Genomic DNA, 27,232 nt, shown 5'->3' on the forward strand with positions numbered 1-27,232 from the left:
ACACTTTAACTCACCACTAACTTTGAAAACCGGTAAATTTCCTCTTTCCTCCCACAAATACAATAGAACAGGCTTGCTTGCACATGACTATTTAAATCTTTGAAATAACCTGGGGAAAATGCATGTTGAGACCCATTCAAATTCTTTGTGATGTGTGAATAATAAATAATATTTACTTGATTCTAAGTTCATACTTAATACATCAATGAAAAAATGCTCAATAATGAAGCACACACCAATACTATGGCTAGGATGGAAGAGTAATAAATTGGATTATTTTTTGTCAGGTTGATCACTAAGGGTTAGAGACTGAAATGTTATTCAGAGGAATTTGATGCAACTTTTGGTGTGCCTCAAAGAAGTGTACTGAGACCTTGGCTTTTTATAATTTATGTGAATGACATCAGAGAAAATATAAAAGGCTCCATCATCCATCAGGATGAAAGCATTATTTACAGAGAAAAAGAAACAATGATGGCATTAAATTACAAAATGACCTGTATTGTTTGAAAACTTGGGCAAACCAGAATCAAAATAGTCATCAGTGTTAATGAAACAAATCTAGTTGGATTCTGTAAAGGTAAGACTACAAGACTGAACAATTCAAGGGTGATCCAAGAAACTGCAGAAGATGCCGTGACAGTAACTTTTTGACAGAGCCATCCCTTATTATGCATTTCAATGTAACAATTACAGAGTGTAAAAATCATTTGCCTTGACCACGATCCCAGTCAAGGCGAATGATTTTTACACTCCAAAATTGTTGCACTGAAAGGTTGATGGCTCACAGCAACTATATGGGAGTAATCCTAAGTATGGATCTAAAATACAGACAACTTACTGAACTTATTAATATGCATTGTAGCTAGAGCTTCACACTTGTTATGAGAACTTTTGGAAAAAGCACCACTGAAACAGGATTTTATCTTTTAACCTTTCAATAGACCTATTTTAGAATAGTTTGGGTTCCATATCTTACTGGGGAGATTTGTAACAGGAAATTCGATAAGAAATGCTAGCCTTACTGAAACATACAAAAAATAGGGCAGGAATCCCTCGAATCAAAGAAGTGCATATACCATACCTGGAGAGGAAAGATGGTTTAAGTTAGAACAGAGCCATGAAGAGCCCTTACCAAGTAATGTTAGAACATTGTGATTAGGCTGAAAACATTGATTTGTTTAGAGAGTATGTCTTTCATGTTTTGATATATATTTTTGATTTTTTGTAAGAGTAATATTGGTGGCCCTTTTTTTCCGTCACTTCATGTTGCCACCAAACATTTTAACTATTTTGTCAATAATAATATATCTCTAGTTACCCTCTGCTTAACCCAAGCTGAGTGACTTTTTGGTTACCCATACTTCCTTGGAACCATTGGTGGCACAGGGAAAGGATCTGGCTCCCATTCCCTACTGTGTGATTTTGAAATGCTGTTGGGGTTAGTATTGGGTGAAGTCTACCATCACCTATAGGATGATAACTGCTTATGGTACATACTATATATGTGATACATTTTTTTCAAATATATCACAATTTCTAAGATAGTGGGAATATTTTCACGACGAACATCACCTTTACGATAGTTGTCATAATTTAATATGACAAAAATTACATAGAGCAAGATATACCAGCATGGAATTGGTAGGATTTCTAAATATTAAAATAATGGTCTACCATTAATTTTTTGTGCAAATGCTATCCTCACATATGCACACAAAGTCATGCATTAATGCTTCGAAATTTACTTGTCATTCAAAAATCATCTAGATAAACTGCCTGAAAAGTATATTTGTGCAAACCACTGAGTAAATATGAAAGTGAAGAGAAGAGGCAATAACACCTTTGAAATAAATACACCGCCGTTAAAGAAAGAATTTTATTTCCTTAAAATGATAGTGAACTTAACTCTCCCATACTCTTCATTCAGGACCTCTGAAAAATAAGTAAGAAGACCGTAAATGACAATTCAAGTATAGAATGATGTAAAATTCTAGGCATTCAGATAGTATTTGTACATCATATTTCATTTAATTGGGTTTCTTTGGGATAAAAAAATGTGTTTAACTTCAAATTTTTCAATATCCTTGCCAAAGAGAGTACCATTTTAGAGGTTTTATTGGTAGAATTTCTGTTAATTTTTGAACGAAGAATTCTAAGAATATATCATCAAACATTATATTGAATTAATAATAATTGTCCCAAGAGATTCTGGAGAATTATTGCATTCCCCTGAATTTTCCATGTTAGTCCATTACTGGTTTAGGTTAAAGAAACAAGACTACATATTTCAAATTATGCTCAATATAAGTTTACTTCAATAAAATTAATTCAAAATTAATTTGGAATAATTATTGTACATATTTACAGGTGTTTAATCTAACAATTATCCTTTGGACACATTAATTTTGGTTAATTAGAATCTAATCTTTCATAGCCATTCAAAGATTTTTCAACCAACTTGGGTAATTTTATTGCGATCAGAAAGTCTTGCATTAGAGCTTTCTGATGGAACTAATGGAAAAAAAACAAAATCATCAACACATCAATTTGGGAACACAAGCAAAACTAAATAAGAATGAATGGCATGCATTAAAATGGAAGCTTGGTTTGACTTGATAAATTTAGATTAATTACCAAGAGAGTATAACATATGACATTAAAAAGACTGAATATCAAGCAACAGAAAAGCAATCAAATCAAAACTAGGCAATTTATGCATACATACATGTACGCATAAAACAAGTAATATGCATATATTTATTATATCATTCCAGAATGTGTAGTAGTAATACTCACTTGATCATATTTCCAATCTCCCAATTATGTGTTAATTCAAAAGGACCTTCCACAATAACACCATCTGCAATATCTACAGTTGCTATGTTGTACTTTGGAAAAGAACGCGCATCACGATAAAATAGAATTTCTAAACAGCGTACAAGCAAGGCCTTTGCTTCATCTCGGCTTAATCCCAATTCTCCCTTTTCTTCCACAGCACTTCTAAGAAGTGGCAAAGCCATATATGCCCCATATCCTGTGGCAATGTGCTTGTCTTCAAACGCAGTACCCAATTTGTCAACAGTTCCAAGAAACCTGAAAGGGAAATATGCATGCATTAAACTTCACACAATCTTACACAAATCATCTTCATTATCCCAGAGGTTGAGTTGATGATTGAATGTGACACATTCCAGGATATTGCAAGCCCTCAGACTGCAATTTTCCATTTAACGCAGCGATCCAATAAATCTCAAAAATCTTGGTTGGGGCCATATTAAAAAAAGCTATCTAAACCCTTCTGATCATCAGCCCAACACTCGCAAGGGTCACACACAAATAAGAAGCTTTTACTAATTTCTTAACACCATTAAAGAAAATACGACTTCGACTCACACAATGCAAATGACCCCAGTCGTCGAGGCATCTAAAAATCTAATAACCACTACTGCTCGATAGACATAGAACATTTATTCACGGTTGCACCATAACTTACGGGTGGCCGTCTTGAATCCCTGCAACAATAAAATTATTCCAAAATGGATCAAAACGAGAACGTCGGTTGTAGAGCACCCTCGTCAGCCAGCAGTATAAAGACTTGGGCTTCAATGTAAATCCATCATCTAGACATTCTTCATCAATGCTAGAAAACAAATGTGTGAACATTAAATATTACCAATGTAATGTTTCCGAAAAAAACACCGCTAATGCACAAATAAGAGGGCAGGGTAATTTTAAAACGTTGATAGTAGGTTAACTTTACCCTTGACTTACATTTTTTCTTCCACTACGTTGCGAAGGTATTGGAAATCAGCATAATCTCCTCCAGCTCCTAGTATGATATTATTATTCACTTTCATTACTCTTGGGCAATTTCTATATCGAGCAAGTGAACCATAAGATCCAAGAATATCAGCAGCTATGGCAACACCACCGTTATATATTACTCCCAGTACTGAGGTTGCGGTGGTAATAGGGGCTCTAAATAAGGCATAACATTTTGAATAAATGTAAGCATTATGATTATTCTGTTAACATGACAAGCACAATTTGAAATTATAACTATCCAGCATCTACGATCTTCTTCAACCACTTACTTCGATCGTTGAAAAGTATTTGTATCGGGTGTTGGACGAATATTCGGGAAATTATAAAATGCTCCTGGAGACGGACCATTTTGCCAAAATGGTAAAGCCGAAAAAGTGTCACCTCGACCAGGAAGAGCCATTTTTCTTGTTTAGCGGTTGCCGATAGGTCGATAGGTATGATCAATCGATCGCTGCGATGGCTAGATAGAAACAATTCGACTCGATTAGAATCGACTTGCGGAACGAAATCCAGGAATCAGGGAGCTGAAATTACCTGGTGTGAATGACGTAGAAGTAATAGAGCTTTGTTGAAGAATGAAACATGTTGTAAATACATTTTTGTCAGCATACATAAAACGCATAATCTTAAAATTCCTTTCACCCTATTTGTAGATTGGAAATTCAAAACATGTTGGATGTGATGTAAACAATATACACGCGTAATTCGCCTAACAGTTTCATCATAAAGGGAGACGAGGTTAGCCGGCAAGTCCCCAGTCTACCAAGGTATGCAAATCGGTCAATGCATATTATTAATCGTAAAATCTGTGTCTGGGTAGGATTTTTTACTGTACCAATTGTCTTAACTAAGACACTGCACTTATTTAATTGTGGTTTGAATACTATTTGCTTCCTTTTGGACCACAGGTAATGAGATTTTGCTAGAAGTTGTCAAAATGTCAACGAATAATCCGTAAAATGTGTTGCAACTACAATGGTAAAAAAATGTACTCCTTACTTAGGCTTTGTATGTGTCGGATACAGTCACGTGCATTGTTCGTTTTCTAATGGGAGCCCATGCAGTACACTCAATTGAAGTATTACTTTTTTCGCGTTCATTTCGGGTATTATTGTCTATGATTTTCATCATCCATTTGCGGATGGTGGATTGTAGTGGCAATTCATATAACTGAAAATTTGATTATTTGTATGTATTATAAATCTTCATGTCAACCAAAAAATTCTGGAAGACATCCTTTTGTGTGTATTACTGAAGTTGCTACAGTTGAGTGATCTTTTAATGTTTTATTGAAAAGCGAAATCAAGTTCAAAGTACCTCATCTTTCAGAATCTATTGCTCCTGTAAAAGCTTCATAACATTTTGCAAGTAGGAAATTCAACAAGCAGCATTCTACTTTTTCATGTTGGTATTTCTCTTAAAAATATATGGAAACAAAATTGCTTTCTAGTATAATGATTTCCTGTACACTACTGTAGCAGTTGGTGGTGTCACTTGTAAAATTCCTTGCAATACAAGTATTGATTGTCATTTTCAGCCACCACATAAGATGAATCTTCTGGATATGCTAAACCGAAATACCCGCCTTCTAAGCAGCAAAGGAGTACGCTCTACTGCATTAGCTGCAACCATGCCAATGAGAAATTATAAATTTGCATTCTCTGCTAACATGAAGCACACGTCGGCAAAATTATTTAGACTTCCCTGCAATTTGGTTGCTAGTAAAGCGGATGGGAATTTGTCATGGAATGTTAACCAGACAAAAGAAGGCTCAAGCATTGAGGGGTGGCAGGTGGAAGAAGTTTCTCCAGTCAAGGATTTCCATTTAACAGCTCTTCGTCTGAAACACCCTCAAACTGGCGCACGCTTTCTTCATTTGGCACGTGCTGACAGAAATCAAACTTTCTCTGTGGGGTTCCGGACTCCTCCTCCAGATTCCTCAGGTCTCCCTCATATCCTTGAGCATACAGTTTTGTGTGGAAGCCAGTTATTTCCTGTTAGAGATCCATTTTTTAAAATGCTGGGTGGGCGAACACTGGCAACTTTTATGAATGCAATGACAGGTCCAGACTATACCATGTACCCATTTGCAACTAGGGATCCAGCAGACTTTGGAAACCTAATGTCTATCTATCTTGATGCAGTCTTTCGGCCTCGACTCCGGGAAACAGATTTTAGACAAGAGGGATGGCGATTGGAGCATGCTGATCCATTTGATAGTTCATCTCCTATAGTATTTAAAGGTGTGGTTTTCAATGAAATGAAAGGAGCCTTTTCTGACCCTCAAAGCCTGTTTGGACAGCGACTTCTATGCTCACTTCTCCCAAAGGGGGCGTATGGGAAAGTGTCAGGGGGAGAACCTCTCACCATTCCATCTCTTTCTTGGGAAGATTTGCGATCTTTCCATGCCCAGTATTACCACCCTGGAAATGCTCGATTTTTTACGTATGGTGAATTAAATTTACCACGTGTTCTTGAATACATAACTGAGAATTATGTGGAAGCTTCTGCGAAGGAGCTACCTGCTGTCCCGGAGATACTTCAGGAACCTCGCTGGTCTAAGCCTCGGGAAGAGCATGTGAACTGTAGTCGTGATCCAATGGCTCCAAATCCTGAAAACCAGTCCACTGTAGCAGTGGCAGCTGCCTGTTGTGATATCCATGATTTGAATGAAACTTTTTTATTGGATGTGCTGTCTGATCTTCTGATTCGTGGTCCAGAAGCACCATTCTATTCACGTCTTATCGAACCTGGCTTAGGCTCTGGCTATGCTCCTGCTACTGGCTATGATTCAAGTACTAGAGATACTATATTTGCTGTTGGCCTCCAAGGTCTTAAAAGTTCAGATGTAGAGAAGGCTGTCAAGTCAGTGAAAGAAGCAGTGAATGCAGCTCTTTCTAATGGTGAAGGTCTTGAACCTGAAAGAGTTGAAGCTGTTCTCCACCGTGTTGAACTGGCAGCTCGTGATGAATCTCACTGTATGGGCTCGAGTCTTGGTTTGTCACTGCTCTCGGAAATTACTCCATTGTGGAACCATGATGGGGATATAGTTAGTTTCTTGAGAGTAGGAGATCGAGTTGAGTTTTTGAAAAGAAGTTTGAAAAATGATCCAAACTTGTTAAGGAAGGCAACAGAAAAATATCTGGGAGAGAAAAATTCTCACCAGTTGATTCTCACTATGTCACCAAAGGAAGGTTTTGAGGAAATGCAACTTAAAGAAGAACAGGAATTATTGCAATCTAAGATTGATAAGCTTTCTTCCCAGGACAAGGAACATATTGTTCAGTTTGGAATGAAATTGGCTAAAGAACAAAAGCAAGATGAGGATCTCACTTGCCTTCCCCGACTCTGTGCTTCTGACCTTAGCCCCATTCCTGAGCCTGATGGAGCTGTGAATGTTAAAGATACCATGATCCCAATACAGTATTCTGTACAGCCAACCAATGGTGTAGCATACATCAGGGCTACAGTTGATGTCGCAGGTCTGCCAGAAGATCTTAATTCTTCGCTTCCTTTATTCTGTTTAATTGCTTCAAAAATGGGCACATCCCACCGGAATGCACGTGACTTTGACCGGGCAGTTAGCCTGTCGACTGGTGGAATTTCTTTTGGAGTCAATGTTGTCGCAGCACCCGCTCCAGCATGTTCACCTCTTTCCCTCCGAGCATTCCTTGTCATGTCAACAATGTGTCTTGAGAGGAATGCTGCCAAAGCTTTGAAGCTGTGCTCTGAGTTGTGGCAGGCAGGAGCCAAGGGTTCTTGGATGGATTCCAATCGACTTGCTGTTCTATTACGTGAGGAGGCTGTTGCTTTGGCTAATGGCGTGCCCCATTCTGGACATGCATACGCTGTATCAGCTGCAGCTGCGAGAGTGAGCCCTGCTGCCAGGAAGAGGGAGCACTCAGTCTTGGGACCATCATATTTAGAAATAGTCCGAAAAGCAGCATCTCAAGCATCACAGTCAGAGACTGGTGCTCAGGAGATTCTGAACAAAATAAGGGAGGTTGGAGCCTTCCTCCTAGATCACAGCTGTGGTGATAGGTTACGTTTTTCAATCAACTCCTCACCTGAATCTGAGCCTAGTATAATAAATGAGGTTTCTACTTTTTTGAAAACCATTTCAGTTGGCCCTAGTTCCTCAAGAGTCAATCCTTTTGAAATGGGGCCAACTTTGAGTCCTGAGCTTCAAGTTGCTCCTAATACACATTATGTATTACCACTGCCTGTTAACTTTGCCGCAAAAGCAATTGCAACTGGCGTAGCTTTTAAGCACCCAGATCATGCTCCATTGAAGATTTTAGCTAAACTTCTTTCAGCCCGCTACTTACATCCTCACATTCGAGAGGAAGGTGGAGCCTATGGGTCTGGTGCAGACATTTCAACTGATGGAGTGTTCAGTTTTTTTTCGTACAGGGATCCTCATTCCATAAAAACACTCGATGTGTTCAATGGGTCTGGAAAATGGGCTATTAATTCGTCCCCCAAACCTATAACAGAAACATATCTGGAAGAAGCAAAAATAGGCATTTTTCAGAGAGTTGATGCTCCTGTTCCCCCTGGCAATCGAGGCTTAGACCGTTTTCTACGGGGTGTGGATGATGAACTATTGAAATGGCACAGGGAAGCACTAATGACCGTGACCTGTGATGATTTAGTTCGTGTAGCCAGTGAATATCTCTCAGTTACTAGTAAACTCCCTGTATCATGTGCCCTGTTAGGTCCTCAGAATGATGTACTGGAGAAAGACTCTAATTGGAAAATTATTGTGCCTGAAGATTGACCTTTGAAGTGATGAGAAGCAGATGATTCCCAGCCAAATGTTATTGTTTTAATGACTGATTTCATTATAAATTAAACAAGTATTAACACTTTCTCACTCAGTTTGCATTCAGTGCCGATGTTCCTTGATTTTTCAGTTATGCCAAAAGAGGTCCAGTGATTCCATTGTGATCAAGTTTTAGTGTTGATGTTTTTTATCGTAGAGTTTGAAAATTGTTGTAAAATACCATTTTATGTAAATATATTTTGTCAAATTAATTTTTGCTTTCATTTCATATTGATTTTATTAGTCACATTAAAATACATGTGTGAGGGGTATAATCTTTTGTTTGCAATAGAAATTCAGCTATATAGTACACATGCTTCAGTTTTGAACTAAATTACTTTAAGGTTAGGTAGAGCTTAAACTCCATTACTTGTCAAGTAGTTTGAGATTAAGACCTTGAATTTAAATGATAATAATACTTGTGCATAACCTGTGATGGTACAGTAGGTAATTATATGATAGTACATCCCTTGAGTACTGGAAGATTATATGGGGGTTTTTCAATGAAGAGAAATCATAAATTTTTAATTTACATAATTTATTGTAAAATTTTATATGGTATTTTTAGCTTAATGGTTATTGCATGTATGGTGCACGTTGCATTGATTTGGTGTAGTGGCAGACATTACAAGTTGAAACGTGTTCAGTTCATCTACAACAAATACAGTAGGAGGCTTATGGAGAGTATGATTTTGGATACAGCACGGCTACAGAAGGTGGCTTAAAATGTTTAAAGAGAAGAGACAATTCAAAAGTAAGGTGGACCTGAAGCTTCATTTGCTGCTCTTACTCATGGAAATAAACATTAACACTACTGCTGCCACTGTGGGCGAAGATAATTGAAGAGCACTATCAGAAATATTGAAAGTATCATCAGGTGCCATCCACAGATTTCTGACAGAAAAATTTCACATGTATTTGTGACTTCTTTGTGCTTGGTGGGTTTTAAGACTGCTCATTCCTGAACAGCAGAATGTTTAATTCTGGATTATTCGCAGTTAAAATTGATAGTAAAGGATAATGAGTTGTCTACTCCAAAGGTGGTCACTGTATTACATTGCAACAATTTCAGAGTGTAAAAGTCATTCGCCTTGACCAGGATTCAAACCTGGATCCCAAATCCTGGTCAAAGTGAATGACTTTGACACTCTGAAATTGTTGCATTGTAATGCACACTAAGCGAATGACTCCGTTTAAAGTTACAGTTGCTGAATCTCCCGCAGTTTCTTGGAAGTTGTCACTGCACATAAATCTTGGCTACATTATTTCGATTCAGAAAGCAAGCAGCAAAGCTGTGTGTTTAAATCTCTGGCATCACCATCACTAAAAGAAGGCAAATTGGTGGCTACTGTGGGGATAATTGACTTATCATTTTTGAGTACTCAGGGAATGGTGTATCAGCTCGTCACACCTTCCCATAGAGTTCTAAATGAAGTATACTGTAGGTTTGTGCTAAAATTCTCCAAGGCAAATATCAATCACAAAAGGCTATACAAGTATTTCCATACCAATTTTGTCCCAAATAGGTAGGACTTAGTCAACATTTAAAAATTTATTGCCAGATTGATAAATTCATTCAAAAGTCTTTGAAATAGCACCCTTGTACATCCTTTCACCGCTGACAGTGGGTTTTCCTCACCTTGTATGCCTTCTGGAAGGCGGCACCCAAAATGTTGCTAAGCTCCCTCATCATTGCCTATTTTAATGCTTCCACCGAGCCATGGTGGTGTCCTTTCAACACGGATTTGAGGCAGGGGAAATGGAAGAAGTCTGATGGGGCATTGTCAAGAAATTTGGATCCTCACGTTCATGGTCAAGAAGTTCTTGGCAAATCCACGTGTGAGTTTCCTGTTGTTCATCTGAGAGCACTCGCAATGCCAACTTCGGGCACACCTTCTCATGCCCATCTTTTCAGTCTCAAGTCAATGCACATCACTTTTAGGGATGTCAAGTTCTTCAGAAACCATGCGAACACTTAATCTGTAATCCCTGTCCAACAAAGCCTTCACTCTAGCAAGATTTTCATCACTTTTTGAGGTCGAATAGCATCCTGAACATTTGCATCTTCAACATCTCTACCCTCTTGAAACAATTTGTGTCAAGAACACCATATCTACCAATGGAGTTTTCACCATAAGCTGCTTTGGGCATATCAAGAGTCCCTTTCCTAGTTTTGCCCAGTTTCATGCAAAATTTGATGGCGTAGCTCTGTTCCAATAACCGGTTCATGACAGAGTGTAATGAGGTCACGTTATAGAGGTTGAGCAAATGAAGGATCCACACTCCACAAAGGCTGGGAGTCAGTTGCTACTGGCCTCCAGCTTCCCTTGAACTCAGCCAGAGAAACTGCTGCCTCTCCATCCCATCTATCTGGGTAAAATAAGTCTTAGTACTTTTGGGACAGACCTTGTATCAAGGCAACAGGTTGGATGCTGCAACAAGATGGATGCACATTGCAAACGGTGTTGTTCCTCATGTCCAGACCTGGTCTTGTGCCTCTTTTCCTGCTCCCTAATAAGAAAAAACACTTAAGCATTTTACCTTGTATGTATACATGTTGTAAGTCAACAATGATACTATGAAAAGTATTAATTAAAAATCTACTTGAGAATAATATGAACATTGTTTCTCTAGGTGAATTATTGGGTCAAGAATTCTGGACTAGGCAGTTGAGTTTAAAAAATAACTAGACTCTTAATATTAGTAAATGACATGATCTTGTATTAGGACTTGAGATTTTTTTTCAACAAATAATCTGCTATCCAATTATCATGACCTTTTTAAAAAACGCGAGATGGGCGTGGTAAAATTTGAACAAGCTTTCACACACTCCTTTTTTTATTATCTGGCTCATGCCAAAAGAATCATTTTCTGTGTATTATCCACAAACATCATTCTAAATTTGCGATTTTCGTGTCTACTTTTTGAAATTTTCTTCATAAAATTATTTGCTATCATTGCTTGCAGTATGTTACCAATTTTATTTATCTGCTATCTGTCAGTTGAAGAGATTTTTGAAGGGATGTCACTCAAGAGTAGTTTATCTTCACCTTTCACATTAAACTGGTGAGTAGAGTATTTTTAAGTCAATGGATTACTGAGAGAGAGGTGATAGAGTCAGCAGTTTTTTTAAGAAAAATTGCAGAACTTCATTCATCAGGGGTTTTTGAGCTGCTATGGCTGTTTTTAAATAATACAATATCCCCTAATGTGTAAAAACTCTGAAGGCTGTAACGTTATAATAAATTATTATTCATAGCCTGGAGGTGGTAGGAACTAAGATATGTCCTGTGTGGTGATTTACAGGGAACCACTCCTAAGCCAAGAATCACTTCATTTAGGAAGCTAACATACATAAATACACAACCTCCATGTGGTTGTTTATGGGGAATTATTTCCTCACCATTGATAGCCACATGCCTCATTCACTTGCCTATTATTGGTTCCGTAATAGCTAGAGTTATTTTGGCTGTGTTAGTCACGAGCATTGAAGTAGTTTCCCATCAACGGCCATGGGGAGTTTGTGTATTTCTTGTGTGTTTGTTTCCTATGTGAGCTGATCCTTGGCATGGTTGCATCTGCCCTTGAGCAAGATTAACTCTTATTGAGTGATTGTCCTTCCCAAAACTCTCAAACTGACAGCGTGTATACAGAATTGGTGAAAGTAACATTAACATGTACGGGATGCTTCCTCTGCCACAGTTATTGTGTGATCCACCAAGGTCCCAAATATTTCCGTCATTAATAATAGGGAATGGTTCCCATCTTCCTGAATTCTTGTTCACTAAAGGGAAGTGGCACTAGAAGCTTGGAGTTTGGTTAATTCACTAATGCTATTTACACCTAATATCTAAATTTTCCTCTTACTGTGCAGGTGAAGAATCATTTTGAGTGTAACTTCATTATGAGTATTTAATTTAGTGTAACTGGTATGACAGTTTTTACCCAAAATAAATTTTCAGTTAAAATATCATGAGAAACCTTTTAACTTAAACATATACTAAAAAAAATAATTTTTTTCACTTTTAAAATGTTGGTGCTCAAATCTATTAGTTGAATTTTGGCAAAACATGTCTATCTAATCTATATTCTGTTTGGCATCATCTGAGCTTTGTGATATGTATATAATTCAGCCAACAACTATTATCAGGCAATAGCTTTGAACTCCCTAAGATGTGTCCAATTCTTGCAAAAACAATAGACTTCCACATATTAGGTTAAATAAGGTCATAAGGCATATTAATGTGGCAAAATGAAGTAATTTTCACGTTATCTTATGATTTAGAATGAATAAAAATTTTAATGAGAGTGTCTAATTTGAATGCCCTGTTTGAGCAAACTGCCACATCTGGAAGTCTTAACTATCTCTCAGGTTAACCCAAGTTTTGAAATGATAAAAACTGTGTAACTTTGTGAAATTATCAATATTACTGATGGTCACAATAAAGTGGCCATCTTGGTGTGGAATGATTCACAATAGTGACTTGTGGGATCAGGCCGCAAGTTTCATATCTTTAATCATGCACCTTTCTGTTCTTTCCTACTGTATGCAATATAAAATATTTCATGACAGTTAAATCAGTTAACCTTGTATAGCCAACTGGTGGCATCATAGTTGGATTCATTTGCAGCAAAGTAAAAAATAAATTTTCCCTCATCATTATATAGATATGATAACATTAGGCAGGTTCTCTTACTACTACTAAAATTTCCTTCAAAATGTTTAATACTGGAAAGCTCTTAAATTCTAAATTTTCCAATATGAGCAAATAAATTAAAATCAATTATTATTTAAAACATTTGAGAAAGTTTCTGATGCATAATACAACACTCCACCACACCACTCTACCACATGAATATTTACATGCTTTTACTTTTCTTTAAAAATATGAATGTAATGGTGAGTGTTTAAAAAAATCTTGATTTTATCAGTTATCCAAGATACTACATTTAGCCTGTCATGGGTGCAAGCTGTGTATATTAAATAAAAGAAATGAAAATTCAATAAATGTGATTATGTACTCGCAATGCCAACTTACATATTAAAATTTAAGGACCATTCATTGAATACAAGATTTGATTCATTTTGTATATTTGTTCTTCTGCTCAATCACAGATTGACCGTTTAACACAGAATGTAAGGTAAAGGGCATTAAAACATTGAGCCTGATGTCTCACCCATGAAAAAAACTTACCCCAATAATTAGCCAAAGAATTGAAGAAAGCATTGCAGAAAAATTATATATAATAAATTATACAATTCGGATTCGTGACAAACTGTGGAGCAAGAGAGGCAATATTCAGCTTAAAGGTTCTGGCAAAATAAATTATACAAATAAACAAGCCATTATATGCGGTATTCTTGGACTTGAAGAGGGCCTTCGACTACATCGAATGGAACAAGAAGTCAACATACGAAAAGCATTTGGAATGGACTACAATGACAGAATAATAATCCATCACCTCTACGAGAATCAGGTAACATTCATGCAAATGGAAAAAATAGAGGCCAAAATAAACAAGGGAATTAGACAAGGATACAACCTATTGCCAGGACTATTCAATTTATATCTAGAAGAGGCAATAAGAGAAGCACAAGAATTAGGAATAGTTAGAATGAAGAATTAAAGTAGTTACGGTGAACGGCAAAGATATTAACATGCTCCAGTTCGAAGGTGATGTTGCAGTAATTTCAGAAACTTATGAGAAATCAAGTAACTCTGAATGTAATGGACCAAGTACTTTTGGAATTAAATATCAGCATCAGTGAGAAGAAAATCAAAATCTTTGTCCATGGAAGAGATAAGCTCAAGGCAGATAACACAATTCGAGGAGTGAAATTAGAGCAATTGGAATTTTACAAGGTCCTCTTGCATCATATCCTTTGATATAAAGTGTTTGTATATAAGGTACATCAAGATGATAGATGTTAAACAATGAAGAGGTGTTTAGTAAAGGTATGAGATTTAATGAGAAAGGCTTAAAATGCAATAAAAATCCAATTTAAATTTTTTGATAATGGTTTATATTCTCTTTCTCTATTTTATATTCTCTTCTTTATAATCTCATATTTTCTGTTTGATAAAGCAATATTATTTTAAACAAATGGAAATTCCATGGAAATCTTAAAAAATGACAGGTAGTCTGACACTGAAAATTAATTTTTAAATTTTTTACATGTATTCCAATAGTGGTAAAAGTCTGCAAATTCAATCATTAGAAACATTGGCAAACAAATGTTGAAATTAGCAGTAATGTATAAAACTTTCTATATCATATGTTTAATGAAGACCTGTGATAAATAATGGAATAGACTTCCTATTATTTGAAAGCATTAAGTGAGTGATGTAGTTGGATTTCTAAATTTGCATGTAGTTATTGAGAAATGGGCCACGAGGGTGTTCTGTGTTACAATGCTATAGTGAGTCAATGAAGGATCTGATTGTTTTTCCTCACTGTAGGGATGGCTATTGAGATGTTCAATGATAATGCATAACATAGAGAGGGTCAGAATAGGTTATGATAAAACATGAAATTTGAATGGCACATTTTTTGTTTATTTGGTTGGACTAGTACTGTTTAATGAAAAAGTAGAAGAGGAAATGGGGCTGTGGAAAAAGTGTATGGAATTGTTGCTAACTAGGCCATGTAATATTTTTTGGCCATAACAACTCTTTTGGGCAGACTTAACAACCCTTTCGTGTATGTGACAATCCAATTTTTCTCCTCACTCTGACTTAAATCCTTTTTACCACATCGGAAAAATTATGCTGCAAAATACCAATCCAGAACATATGGAAATATGTATCAGCTGTTTTTAAATCAAAAGAGCCAACTAAATTGTTGCATGTGGGTGGGTGGTTATATTTTCATGAAGTTGTAGCCACCAACATTGTGCTCATCTGATCATCTTTTTCTCTTTTGAATATTCATATTGGCCCAGATCAAATAATTAACATTATTTATATTAAATGAAAATTATTAATTTCAAGTGATGATGGTCTAAAAGTTGATATACTGTAAAAATGAACCAACATATATGTTACAGAATCTGTAGTTAGTGTCCTCAATAATTGCAGGCTTCATCTTTTTTACTCCTTGAAATACGAAGCCACAGTACATGGGTTCAAAGGCCTAAAACACGGTAAACAAATAATATGACATGGATATGAATATTTAGTCTTGTTATGACAGTCTGTAATATTATATTTTTTTTAAATAAATTTTTTAAATCAAAGTGCGAATTACTAAAACTCTTTAAAACAGCACTCTTGTGTATCAACACACTGATGTCAGCACCTCTGCCATGCTTCTGGTATGCTTCCTGTTAGATACCAACAACACCCTCGTTCAGGCATCTCGTTGTGGTGTCTTTGACATAATCCAGTGGTCCAAAATGCTACTCAAAGGGGTTGTACATGGGTCATACTCCCAAGGCCCATGTCTCGTCACCAATAACCACCGATTATAAAAAATTCAGGTCACTTTCACAGTGGTCCAAGAGAGGTCCAAGGCAAGATTGTCACGTAAGTATTCTTCCGATTGCCCTTTGGGGCCATCTTGGCACATCTTTCTCAAACTTAAATCTTTGTAAGAATGCAGTGCCCTGTGGTTTTCTAAATATTGCACTTTGCTCACATCCTGACACTTGGGGGTCAATCAGAATTGAGCATGTGCCTCACTTTTTGCACATTTTCATCAGACTGTGTTGTTGATGGGTATCCAGGACATTCCTCATCGTCAGCCTCCTTTTTACCCTCTCAAAATATCCTGTGAAAGCAGAAAACCAACACTTGGGACAGTTCTCTATCTCCATTAGCATCATTAATCGTAGTCATAGTCTACGAACCTGATTTCACCAGTTAAACATGAAATATTATCATATATCATTGCTCCATGGAAAGTGGCATCATAAATTTGTAATGCAACCCTTGAACAGGGATTCTGCCGAGCAGCAATCCGCAGACTATAATGACCTGCAGACAAATTATGTGGGTCATGTTGCTTTCCCAAGACCTCTCGCCATTTTTCCTGCCACAAACCATCCCATGTTTGCTTCACCAGGAAAAATCGTTTTACTTACTTTTTGGGATAGACCCTGTAGATATGATGTAATGAGACTTTTTCACCACTTTATCTCTTTTGCCAAAACAAAATATTTCAGTATATTTCAAAGTTAGAATTAACGGAATTTACTATGTGAAAAATTCTGTCGAAATTAGACTCCTCCATTATCCCCACTATTCTTATGAAATCATTCATATTCTAATATTTTAATTCAATTTCAGGGCTTTAACAGTTGACCAGTCGAATAAATCACCAGATGATTCACCTGTATGCATATCTGAGTAAAGCAACGGATATTTTGTATGATTACCAATGGGTTTACAACTTCCGTGCCACTCACCTTCTAGTCAATGATATTCTTACACAAATACCAAGAGACTGGATGAAAGCTTTGTTAGATCTCACAGACGATGACCTCACCCTCCTCACCTTTGGAACTGTTAAGGTTTGTTTTACTTTATTGAACTGACTTTCAAGAAAATGTTTCCCAGTCATTTTGAAAGATAATTAATGAATGTATAAGGGAGTATCATAAAGTTTCAATTATTACTAAAAAATAATCAAGGTAGAAACTTAATTTTAATTTGCTATTCTTAAGACTTCACTGTTTAGTCAACTTCCTGAATTATGGTATTTCTCGCAGTGTTTCTTGACCTTTCGTAGGCCATAATTATAGTACTCAGCAGATTGCATCAAAAGCTGTTGTTCCACCACTTAAATGATGTCATTTGTGTTGTCAAATCTCCAACCCTGCAATGGTTTTTTGAGTTCTGGGAATAAGAAAAAGTCACTTGGGGAGATTGAGAAAATAGGGTAGATGTGGAATAATTTCAAAGCCACATCGCTTTGATTCCTCAACCACACCTTGACATTAATGAGCTGGTGTAATGTCAGTTTCTTTTTCAGAGCATCATGCAATTTGTTCAGCAGTGTGCAGTAATAGGCACCAGTGATGGTCTGACCTTTCTCCAGGTAGTCTGTTTAGATGACCCCCCGACAGTCCCTAAAACCAAACAGAATGACCTTCCCTGCAGACTTCTGCATCTGTGGGGAGATGAGTCACCATGCTTCTACTTCTTACTCATCTCTTTGGTAGCTGGATCATTTTGATAGATCCAAGATTTACACATTGCTAACAGGTGATCAAAATATCATCATTCTCTTGCTCCAAAAGATTCAACATCTCCCTTGACAGGTCACGCTGTGTTTGCTTCTGGAAAGGCAGTAGGTAGTTATGGAGCCCAGTGGGCTGAAACCTTTGATGTTAGCAGTTCTTCATGAATAAGTTCCATACACTGTCTTAACGAAAATCATTTGGATGGTCACTCTTCTGTCTAATAGAATCAATTCCTCCACTTTCTTCACTGTGGTAGCATTGTCTATGGGTCTTCCCATTCTTGTATTGTCTGTTAGGATCATGTTAACAGTTTAAAAATTCATTTGTCACCTCACAACTGAGTCGTGTAACAAACAGGCTATCATAAACAGCTATCATTTCATCGTGGATGTTCTGGACACTGTGACCTTGCAAATGAAGGAACTTAATTAAATTGCAAGCCTTAGTCTTCTTCATTTTGCAAGTTATTTCAATCTACATCTTCTTGGAACAAAACAAATCAACTTTAGTAGCTTTAATTTACAACGTTATATATGCAATCACATAATATCCAGATCTTGGCTATATTTTAGTAATAATGAACCACCTCATGGAAAAAATAATGCGTCAACTCATTGGCTATCATATATATTGCTATCAGTCAAAGAGATCAGGTCTTCTGGACAATGTTTAGTTATTTTTTTGTTGCTAGGTGATCAGTTTAAAATTTGTATGTGTTCTATGCATCTCTATTTGGGTTAATTGTCAGTATTGAATACATATACAAGGTGTGATCAGAAAAAGATCGGACTGATTTTCTTCTGCACATACCATTCAACGGATCGAAACGAGACACAGTACGTCATCTAGCAACACATCTGACGACTAAAACGAGAGGTGTTGCGTTTGTTTATGTCGAATCGATACACAGCAGCAGGGGTATGTGCCTTAACCTGTATTCGTTGCCGCGTGCGACGGCTGTAATGAAGGAGCTGGAGGAACAGCGTGTGTGCGTGAAAGTTCACAAAAGTGCTACGGAGACATTGGCAATGATTCAGCAAGCCTTTGTTAATGAAGCCATGAGTCGAAGCCAGTGTTTTGAGCGGCACAGTCGTTTTAAATCAGGCAGAACCTTGACAGATGAAGAGTCGCGAACGGGATGGCCTTCCACTTTGACAGACCCCAACAATGGTAAATTGGTGAATGATTTGGTGTGGGCAAATCACTGTTTAACTGTAAGAGAGATAGCCGAGGAAGTGAACAGTAGTTTTGTATCCTGTCAGACAAATTGGACAGACATTTTGGGCATGACGCCCGTCGCATTAATTTGTCCAGTGGGTGCTGACTGATGAACTGAGACAAAAACGTGTGGGCATTTGTCAGTAAGTCCTGGATCGAGCCAATGCCGTCCCAAAGTTTCATAAAACCATCGGAATGGGTGATGAAACCTGGGTTTACGGTTATGATGTTGAGACAAAGGCTCAGTCTTCTCATTGGAAAGGTCCTCATTCTCCTCAACCAAAGAAAGCTCGCATGTCCCCATCCAATGTGAAGGTCATGCTGGTGTGTTTCTTCGATTGGCAAGGGCTGATTCATTATTAATACGTCCCTCAAGGTCAAACCGTCAACAAAGATTTCTACTTAAATGTTATGAAGAGGATGAGGGTCACAGTGAGCCGAAAGATGCTGGACATATGGAGAAACAATGCATGCCATTTCCACCACGATAACGCACCGACTCACATGGCGCTGATCATGACAGAGTTTTTCGCCAGAACTGGAACTTCCGTGATCCCGCAGCCACCTTACTCTCCAGACATGGCTCCATGAAATTTTTATTGTTCCCAAGTAAAAATCAACCTTGAAAGGATGCCGATTCGACTCTATTGAGGGAATTAAAACTAATTCTATGGCGGACCTGAAGAGAATCTCTCAGGCGGCTTACCAGGCTGGGTTTGAGAGCTGGTAGAAATGTTGGCAAAGTGTGTCGTCAGCCAAGGCATTTACTTTGAGGGCGACAAGTTGGATTAAGCTGTATCCGTCAAAATAAACAAGTTATAAAATCAGTCCGGTCTTTTTTTTATCACACCTTGTATTCTCTGCTAAAGACTATATATTTAATCTTTATTTTGGGAGACTATGGGAGTGAACAAGTGAACAATCTAAATCTCAAGTATGAAGAAAGATGGCAATATTTCTTTCAAATGCAGGCTTCCTTGGAATTATTTACCTCTAAATCATTATTTCAGTTGATAAGTTAAATGACAAAATTTTGTCATTTACAGAATACATGTTCACATGACTTGATTTATTTAAAGAAAAATTTAGGTTAATACAAAGTTTTGGAACATATATTTCCCTGTTTCTGTTCTCTGACATTTCAATGCACAATGGCTCAGATTTTAATTAACACTATATAATACAGATGGTCATTAGTTGACTTATTTTGTCAAACAGACTCATCGCTTAGTTAAAAAAATGTGCTAAATTTCCTTTTTTTCCATGCAGGATGGCTGGCCGGCATGTCTTTGTGATTTTGTTCGTAGGTGCCATGAATTAATTCTCCCACATGCGGCTATGGGTAGTGTTTCTCAAAGTAAAGGATGGGACTGCATCCCTACTGAATTACAGAAAGGAATGTCCCCCAAGAAACAGCATGAAGTTCTTCATCTAACCTCATTCATTTATCATCAGTGCCTTGAAAGCAACCTCTCAAGAATACTGGACTTGGGATCTGGTTTGGTGAGGACTCTTTAATATGCTGACAATTTTCCAATGTTCATAATTAATTTCACATTGGCTTGTCAATTCAAGTTCAATGGTGTCTATGGTATAAGATATAAGTAGAGCAATATTCACCCCAAACCCTTCAACAAAATTTGGAAGTTTGGTTCTGCGAGCAAAATTATGCATTTCAAGATTTGGTCATTATGATAGGAAGTTGGCAGTGTGTATAATTAAATGATATTTATTGCCTTCCTCATGTATTTGCAGAACTATGGGTTATGGATCTTGAAATTTCCATTTTCAAAGTCCTGAACATGGGAAGGGAAGGTATTAAGATGAAAACATTTCTAGGGAAACATCTTATGGGTGTGCTAATTGGGCAAATAAGTTAATTTGTATGGTGCTGTGGGCTCTAATGAACCAATCTCAGGATTGAAATACTGATGGTGAATGATTCAGATCTGCAGATATCATAGTGTCTTTTCATCATAACAGTTTTCAGGAAATTGGGCAGGGCCATGCTCACTGCTTGATGTTATAAATGGAATTTTTCGTTCATTAGGTATGCATATGGTACATACTTGATGCATGACATGAGCAGAGCTGGCTACATCCTCTTATGTTCTAATAACTTTTTGGCAATAAAATTGATTAATTCAATGTAACCAAATCCTTACATCAGATATCTTGAAAATTCTACGAATCATCTACCACCCAACGAGTTCATCTTAGACCGAATTTTCCCTCCAAAGGGCTACCTGGGAAAGCTGTTGCACCATCGCAGTGGCTACCGCGTCCTGGGTCTCGAGGCAAACGCGGGATGCGTTGGGAAGGCGGTCAGTATGCAGCAGCCGATCTGCTCCTCGGGGGTGAAGCACGTGGCGCTCACCCTGAGGCCGGCCCACAGGGAGGAGGAGTGGAGAACGACCGTGGATCAGGTGAGGGACGTCCTCGAGCACCAAGGGAACTGGGAGAGGGGCTGCACGTGCGGAAACGTGGGCGCGTGGGCAGGCGACGGAGGGCCCGGAACGGACGACCCCAGCATCTGCATGGTCAGCCTTCATTCCTGCGGAGATCTCAGTCCCACAGCCCTGAGGCTCTTCCTGGAGCTGCCGCAGGCGAGGCGACTCGTCCTAATGTCCTGCTGCTTCCACAAGATGAAGTCGGCCCAGGGGGGCGGGTGCCGGCACCGGGGTGGGAAGGGGTCGGAAGGGGAGGTCGACTCGGGTGGGGAGCATGGGCACCGCGATGGATCCCTTGAGGGTTCTTCGGAGGTGAGGAAGAGCACGTCTCTTCTCGCAGGGCGTGATTATTCCGTTGCCGGCGAAGGAGGATGCGCGGCCCTCGAGTTCTCGTACAGTCCGTCCCGCGGGAAACCCCGAGTGGCGGAGGGAGGGATGGTGCGGGAGGTCGCGGTGGATGCTTTCGAGGATGTGGACGAAGAGCTCTTCCCGGACTTCCCCATGAGCTCGGAGCTGGAACGATTGGTTTGCGCACGGCGGAGCTTCCTGCGGCGCCCGCTGCTGCGGTTGGCCTCGGAGATGACGGTCGAGATGTGGCGTCTTATGACGGCAAAGCAGCGCCATGAACATTCCGTCCACGTGCTGGGACGCGCAGTGTTCGAGCTATATGCAAAGAGAGGTGCGTGTGATTTTTCTATTGTTACTTTGTGCTTGCTAGTATTGTTACGCCTCATTAATGATCAGATGCGTGATGAAGGGATATTTGTTAATGTCAAGGTCGAATAAACGTCAAAATCTGAGGAATTGGAAAGTAGCCCGAGGATGAAAACAAATTACTGGGTCGCTTCTGGTAGATATATTTGATTATGATTCAGATTTATTGAAATTGGATCCTTTAAAATTTATTCATCAGAATAATCAGTCGTATGGTATTGATGAGATAAATATCTTCTATTTGATGTATTGGCTCAATAATTAAAAAACCGTTTTGAAATTTTTGATTTAATTCACATAAAGGAATAAAGTGAAATTTTGGAGTAGACATTTTTTGTTTTTCAGATGCAATCACGTCTTCAAGCGGTTTTTCTACGTAGTTGGTTCGCATTGGTGGGCACTGAATTTGAAAATTCTAATCCTGATAAGTCATGTATTTCTGAAATAAATACTATTCCGTTCCGTAGTTTTATATTATAATGGTATCAATTTGTGACCTTTCAGTTTAATTTCAGAGTGTAAAAATCATTCGCCTTGACTGGGAAGATCCCAGTCAAGGCGAATGATTTTTACACTCTGAAATTGTTGCATTGAAATGCACATTAGCGGATGACTCCGTTAAAAGTTACTGTTGCGGCATCTCCCGCAGTTTCTTTGGAATTTGTCAAAGTATAAACACCATAAGTGTTTAAAGTTGGCTTTAACCTCATGGACTGTGGCGCGTCGCGCACGACTACGAATGCCTGTGACATTGTATGTACGGTATTTCGTCACAACATCTTGTTCCTTTAAAAGCCCCAAAAATTTCAGAGTTTCAGTTTAATGGATGAGAATTTGAAGCTGCTGACTTAAACACTTTTGACCCCGAATAGGCTTAAGCCGTGCGGTAGTTTCATCTTTGCGGTTGAAATCGCACAATTAGTGTTCCATGCATTTTCCCTGTTCAACTCGCAGTTCCCCGTGAAAATCTAAATTGCAAGCATCAAGAATTATCACATGGACTAGTGGAACCCTTTGCCCTGCAGTCTAATGCTTTATCCTGTAGGCATGCACTTCGTCCCATCCCTGTACATTTTTTTAACGAGCTATCAGATTATACTCCAACCTATCTATTCCGTACTTCCGTTTCTCCCTGCTTCTTTTATTGTCCACATAATTCAGCTGTCTAGTTATATCTAGATACCATGCATAGGCATTATAATATGGTTCACAATACGAACGATTATATAGTATCCTTGATTTTGCTGTTTGTGTCTCCTGATATGATGCAGTCTTCACTTGATGTGTTCTGCTTTCCATTTTCTCCTTCCATGCCTGGTGATTCTGCTGCCTAAACAGCAAAATAATTTCTTCCCGTTCGAAGGCGTATCTTACCCTGCTTTTATATGGACATTTTCTTCCTTGCTTCATCTAGGATATCTTGTATTTTTCCCTCTTCCTCCTTAAAGGGTAATATCTTCGTCTGCTTTTATTCTTCTTATCATGGTAATTATTCCTAGTAGTAGTATTTAGGGAAGGCGACCGACTGCTGAGTCATTTGCGCCATAGGGGATGGACAGGAAAGGATGAAGGGTGGAGAGAAACCCGGCGTCGGCATTAGCCTACTCTTTACGAAAGGCGCCAAGGGGTCCGCAGTTTAACGTCCCATCCGACGGACGGCGTACTTACTCAAAGTGCCCTCCACAAAGCACCTCCAGTAGGGATCGAGATACCTCTGAAAAATATTCAACACCGCCGGGATTTGAACCCGGGCTCTCTGGGTAAGAAGCCAGTACCATAGCCACCGCACCAATCCCGATCCCGTAATTATTTCTATATTGTCCCTGATTATAATTCTGAAGTGAAAATATAAGCGTTATGGTGTGAAATATTACATAATTAAAATCGTGAGCTTGCCGCCTCAATGGATTCGGAAAATTGGTGAGACCTGTATGGAGTATGTGTAGTATCGAACATGAAATATGAAGTTCAGTTTGTGACATTATTAATTTACCGGTAAATGTTTGTGAATATTATGTGGAAATTCATATTAATGCGATAAATTTCTTACCGCTAAGAAAAATTACCGGATGTAGTTTCTGTCCTGATTGTATGCAAGAATTCGGTGATGTCACTGCCAAAGAATCTACATAAGAATTATTCTATGACATACATGTATTGACTTTAAGTGAAGTACTCGATGAACTTTTGCGATTGTAACTATATCGATTATCAATCCATAATTATTTCTGCTGACTACTAATTGGTTTTCATGTTTATCGAAATCATGTCTCCGATGAGGGTTTTAGTACATGGGTTAGTCTTTCAGTCAGTCAGTTTTTTAGGTTGATATACAGCGTTTACCTGAGGCACAGTTTTAAAGAGAGTCGACTGATTGTGATTTGCCAAGAGTGTTCTTACTTCTTTAATCCCATTGGCCTTTGGTGTAATGACTTCATTTTTTTATCGCGCTTCCCAAAAACCCGTTGTGATTAAAAAGACCCCTTAGGCTATCGACTAAACCACTCTGCTAATATGGGGTCGTAACCTTTTTTTCGCTCCCTACCCAGAGTTATGCCTCGCTGACTTGGGCGGTCATTTTATTTCCCCGAGCCAATTTCTCCCCGACTGACTTCCCCATTTCTTCTACTTCCTCGTCGAAAGTCGGGAATTGAAAAAGGGCACGGCGAAGGGCACTCACGTTTTTCCTCGAAACTCCTTTCTCTCCTTCCCCTCCATCCTTACCTCTCCACCCCCACGCACCATCTTTTCTTATTTTTCCAGAGCGCTACAGACTAAAGAAGATGCGTCGGCGTGGAGTGCGCAAGACCCAACGATCGAATTTCGACGACTACTTCGAGGACGCGCTCCAGCGTTTCGATTTCTTGCCGCTGGCACCGCCGACGGCGACCCCCTCCTCCGGCGGTGGTGTTGCGGCGAACGGAGCGGTACCTTGCCCCTCTGGGTCGGAGCCGTTGCTTCCACCCGCTGGGGGAACCGCCGCCTACCCGACCCACCCCGCAGGAGGGCTCTGTGCCCCCTCCTCCGACATTCCCTTCATCGACGAGGAGGACGTAGACACCGGTCTGAGGACGGGCAATTGCACCGAGGGCCCCGCTTCCTCTCGACCGGACTCAGAGAGCCTCGAGAGGGTGGATCCTGAGGGCTTTCGCCGGGACGCGATCCCTTTGGAAGTGCACCGGCGAAAGCTGAAGGCCTTGACGGAGGAGCGGTGCACTCCGGAGGCCCTCCAGCTCACGACCTCACTCTACGCCCTTCAGGCGGCGATCCAGGCCATCGCCGAGGGCCTCGTGATCGCGGACAGACTGGCATTCCTGCTGGAGCGTGGAGGACCCTCGGTCGAGGCATCGTTGGTTAGGGTCTTTGATCGGAGTCTTTCCCCGAGAAGTCTAGCAATTGTTGCCTGCAAGGGTGACCCTTTGTCGGATGTGAATAATAAATGATATTTCTACCTCACGATGAAAGCGTACTCATTTGCGCATGCCTTATTTTATGGTCTTACAGGCTCCCCGTGGCCTTCGATGGCGATGGCTCGGTGGAGCTGGTCCTGGTCCAGGAGCAGCATGATCAGTTGCCGCGGAGGATGGGTAGTATAAAGGAAGAGGTGAGGTTGGAGTCACCATTGGGCAGTAATAGTTAATTCCGGGAGGTAAATGACAGTTGAGGTAATTTGCGTTAGTGGGTATAGGTTTGGAGAATTTTCACGGGATGAGGAAAGGATGGAGAGAAACCTATCGTTGGTATTAGGCTACTCTTGGCGTAAGACGCCAAGGGATCCGCAATTAAACGCCCTTTCCAGCAGACGGAGAATTGTACTCGAAGTGCTCTCTACATAACACCCAGGTGGGGACAGGATGCCACTGAAATATTCTGCCATTCCAGAGATTGGAACCCGAGCCCTCGGAAAGGTAAGCCAGCATACGAGTAGTAGCCACCGAACAAACCGAACGATGGGGGCAGTATGATATCTGATCCTGATTTCTTCAATCAGATTCTCCGTTTGCAATGGTTGCTAGACGATTGAAAGCTGAGCTAACGTAATGTTTTGTGAGCACCGGATATGGTCCCTCTTTATTATTATCATTGGGAACGTTTTTACTCGGATACTGAGGTTGCTTTATTTTTATTTTCTATATATTTTATTGTAAACGACAAATTATGTCCATTTCCTCACGTCTGCCGAATGCGAAGACCTACACGTCTTCTTAAACTTGGAATCCTTTGTATCTGCTTCAATAAAGTAAATGTTGCCATCTTAATCGATATCTTGGAGAAAAGTGAAATTTACTTTATCAGGGCATATTTAGGTGAATATATTAAATCAAAGTCAATTGATTTATTATCTTTTCGGCATTTGTGAAAATTACAAAAATTGTACTGTCATAAATTTGGAATTTTCATAATCCTCAATAAGTAATCCCAGAATGGTTTATTCTAGCTTTTTGATGGGGTGTTTTTCTAATCTTGCTTCGCACTGGTCTTTAAGATTTGCCTTCACTTTGAAATTACTTGATACTCTAATTTGAGATCTATATTTATTTTTCTTATTAATATTTTGACATACCTCACATAATTTTGTTCAAATTGCTCTATGAAAATCATGCCCAAATAGTACGAGAACAGTACTAATCCTTACTAGTACCAATGCTAATCCTGTAATCTCTAGTTTGCACACGTTTCATTCAGTTATGTTAATATTATTTCGACACCGGAATTGATGTTTATTTTTTTAACTTCATTATTTATTCTTGCCTCACTACTGCCGATTCATTATTTCGTGCTTGAAGACTTAATTGTTGATTTTTTCCAGCTTGCGGTGCAATTGTTTGTGAAGATTGTTTGATGTCTGAATTTAAACGCTCATTGCAATAGAAGGTGACGCAATTATTAAATTCTAGAGGCTAAAAGTCTTACCTATGCGTTTCACTTTTAAAGCGGCATTTTATGCATACTACGTTCCCTATTTCAAATAATTTGGAGGCGGCATTGAATTAATATAATTTGACATCTGGA

At 39.0% G+C, this 27,232-nt stretch overlaps 3 protein-coding genes across 3 annotated transcripts; 2 read left to right on the forward strand and 1 right to left on the reverse strand.

Moving 5' to 3' along the window:
• Positions 1-1,865: 1,865 nt before the first annotated feature.
• Positions 1,866-4,259, reverse strand: Prosbeta7 (proteasome subunit beta type-4). Its single transcript, XM_071591144.1, has 5 exons — positions 4,098-4,259; positions 3,775-3,981; positions 3,497-3,643; positions 2,800-3,096; positions 1,866-1,935 (listed from the first exon to the last, which is right to left on the reverse strand). The coding sequence occupies exons 1-5, from the start codon at positions 4,226-4,228 to the stop codon at positions 1,923-1,925; spliced, it is 795 nt and encodes a 264-aa protein (XP_071447245.1). The 5' UTR covers positions 4,229-4,259; the 3' UTR covers positions 1,866-1,922.
• A 207-nt stretch (positions 4,260-4,466) lies between these two features.
• On the forward strand, positions 4,467-25,662 carry LOC139692820 (uncharacterized). The gene is made up of 7 exons (XM_071591102.1): positions 4,467-4,595; positions 16,942-17,165; positions 20,325-20,558; positions 21,296-22,184; positions 23,719-23,783; positions 23,832-23,979; positions 24,983-25,662. The coding sequence occupies exons 2-7, from the start codon at positions 16,977-16,979 to the stop codon at positions 25,660-25,662; spliced, it is 2,205 nt and encodes a 734-aa protein (XP_071447203.1). The 5' UTR covers positions 4,467-4,595; positions 16,942-16,976.
• LOC139692837 (presequence protease, mitochondrial) lies at positions 5,212-8,865 on the forward strand. The gene is made up of 2 exons (XM_071591139.1): positions 5,212-5,232; positions 5,366-8,865. The coding sequence occupies exon 2, from the start codon at positions 5,378-5,380 to the stop codon at positions 8,606-8,608; it is 3,231 nt and encodes a 1,076-aa protein (XP_071447240.1). The 5' UTR covers positions 5,212-5,232; positions 5,366-5,377; the 3' UTR covers positions 8,609-8,865.
• Positions 25,663-27,232: the final 1,570 nt, after the last annotated feature.

Source organism: Hetaerina americana, unplaced genomic scaffold (genome assembly GCF_022747635.1).
Source record: "Hetaerina americana unplaced genomic scaffold, ioHetAmer1.1.p SCAF_42, whole genome shotgun sequence".
NCBI classification, from domain to species: Eukaryota; Metazoa; Arthropoda; class Insecta; order Odonata; family Calopterygidae; genus Hetaerina; species Hetaerina americana.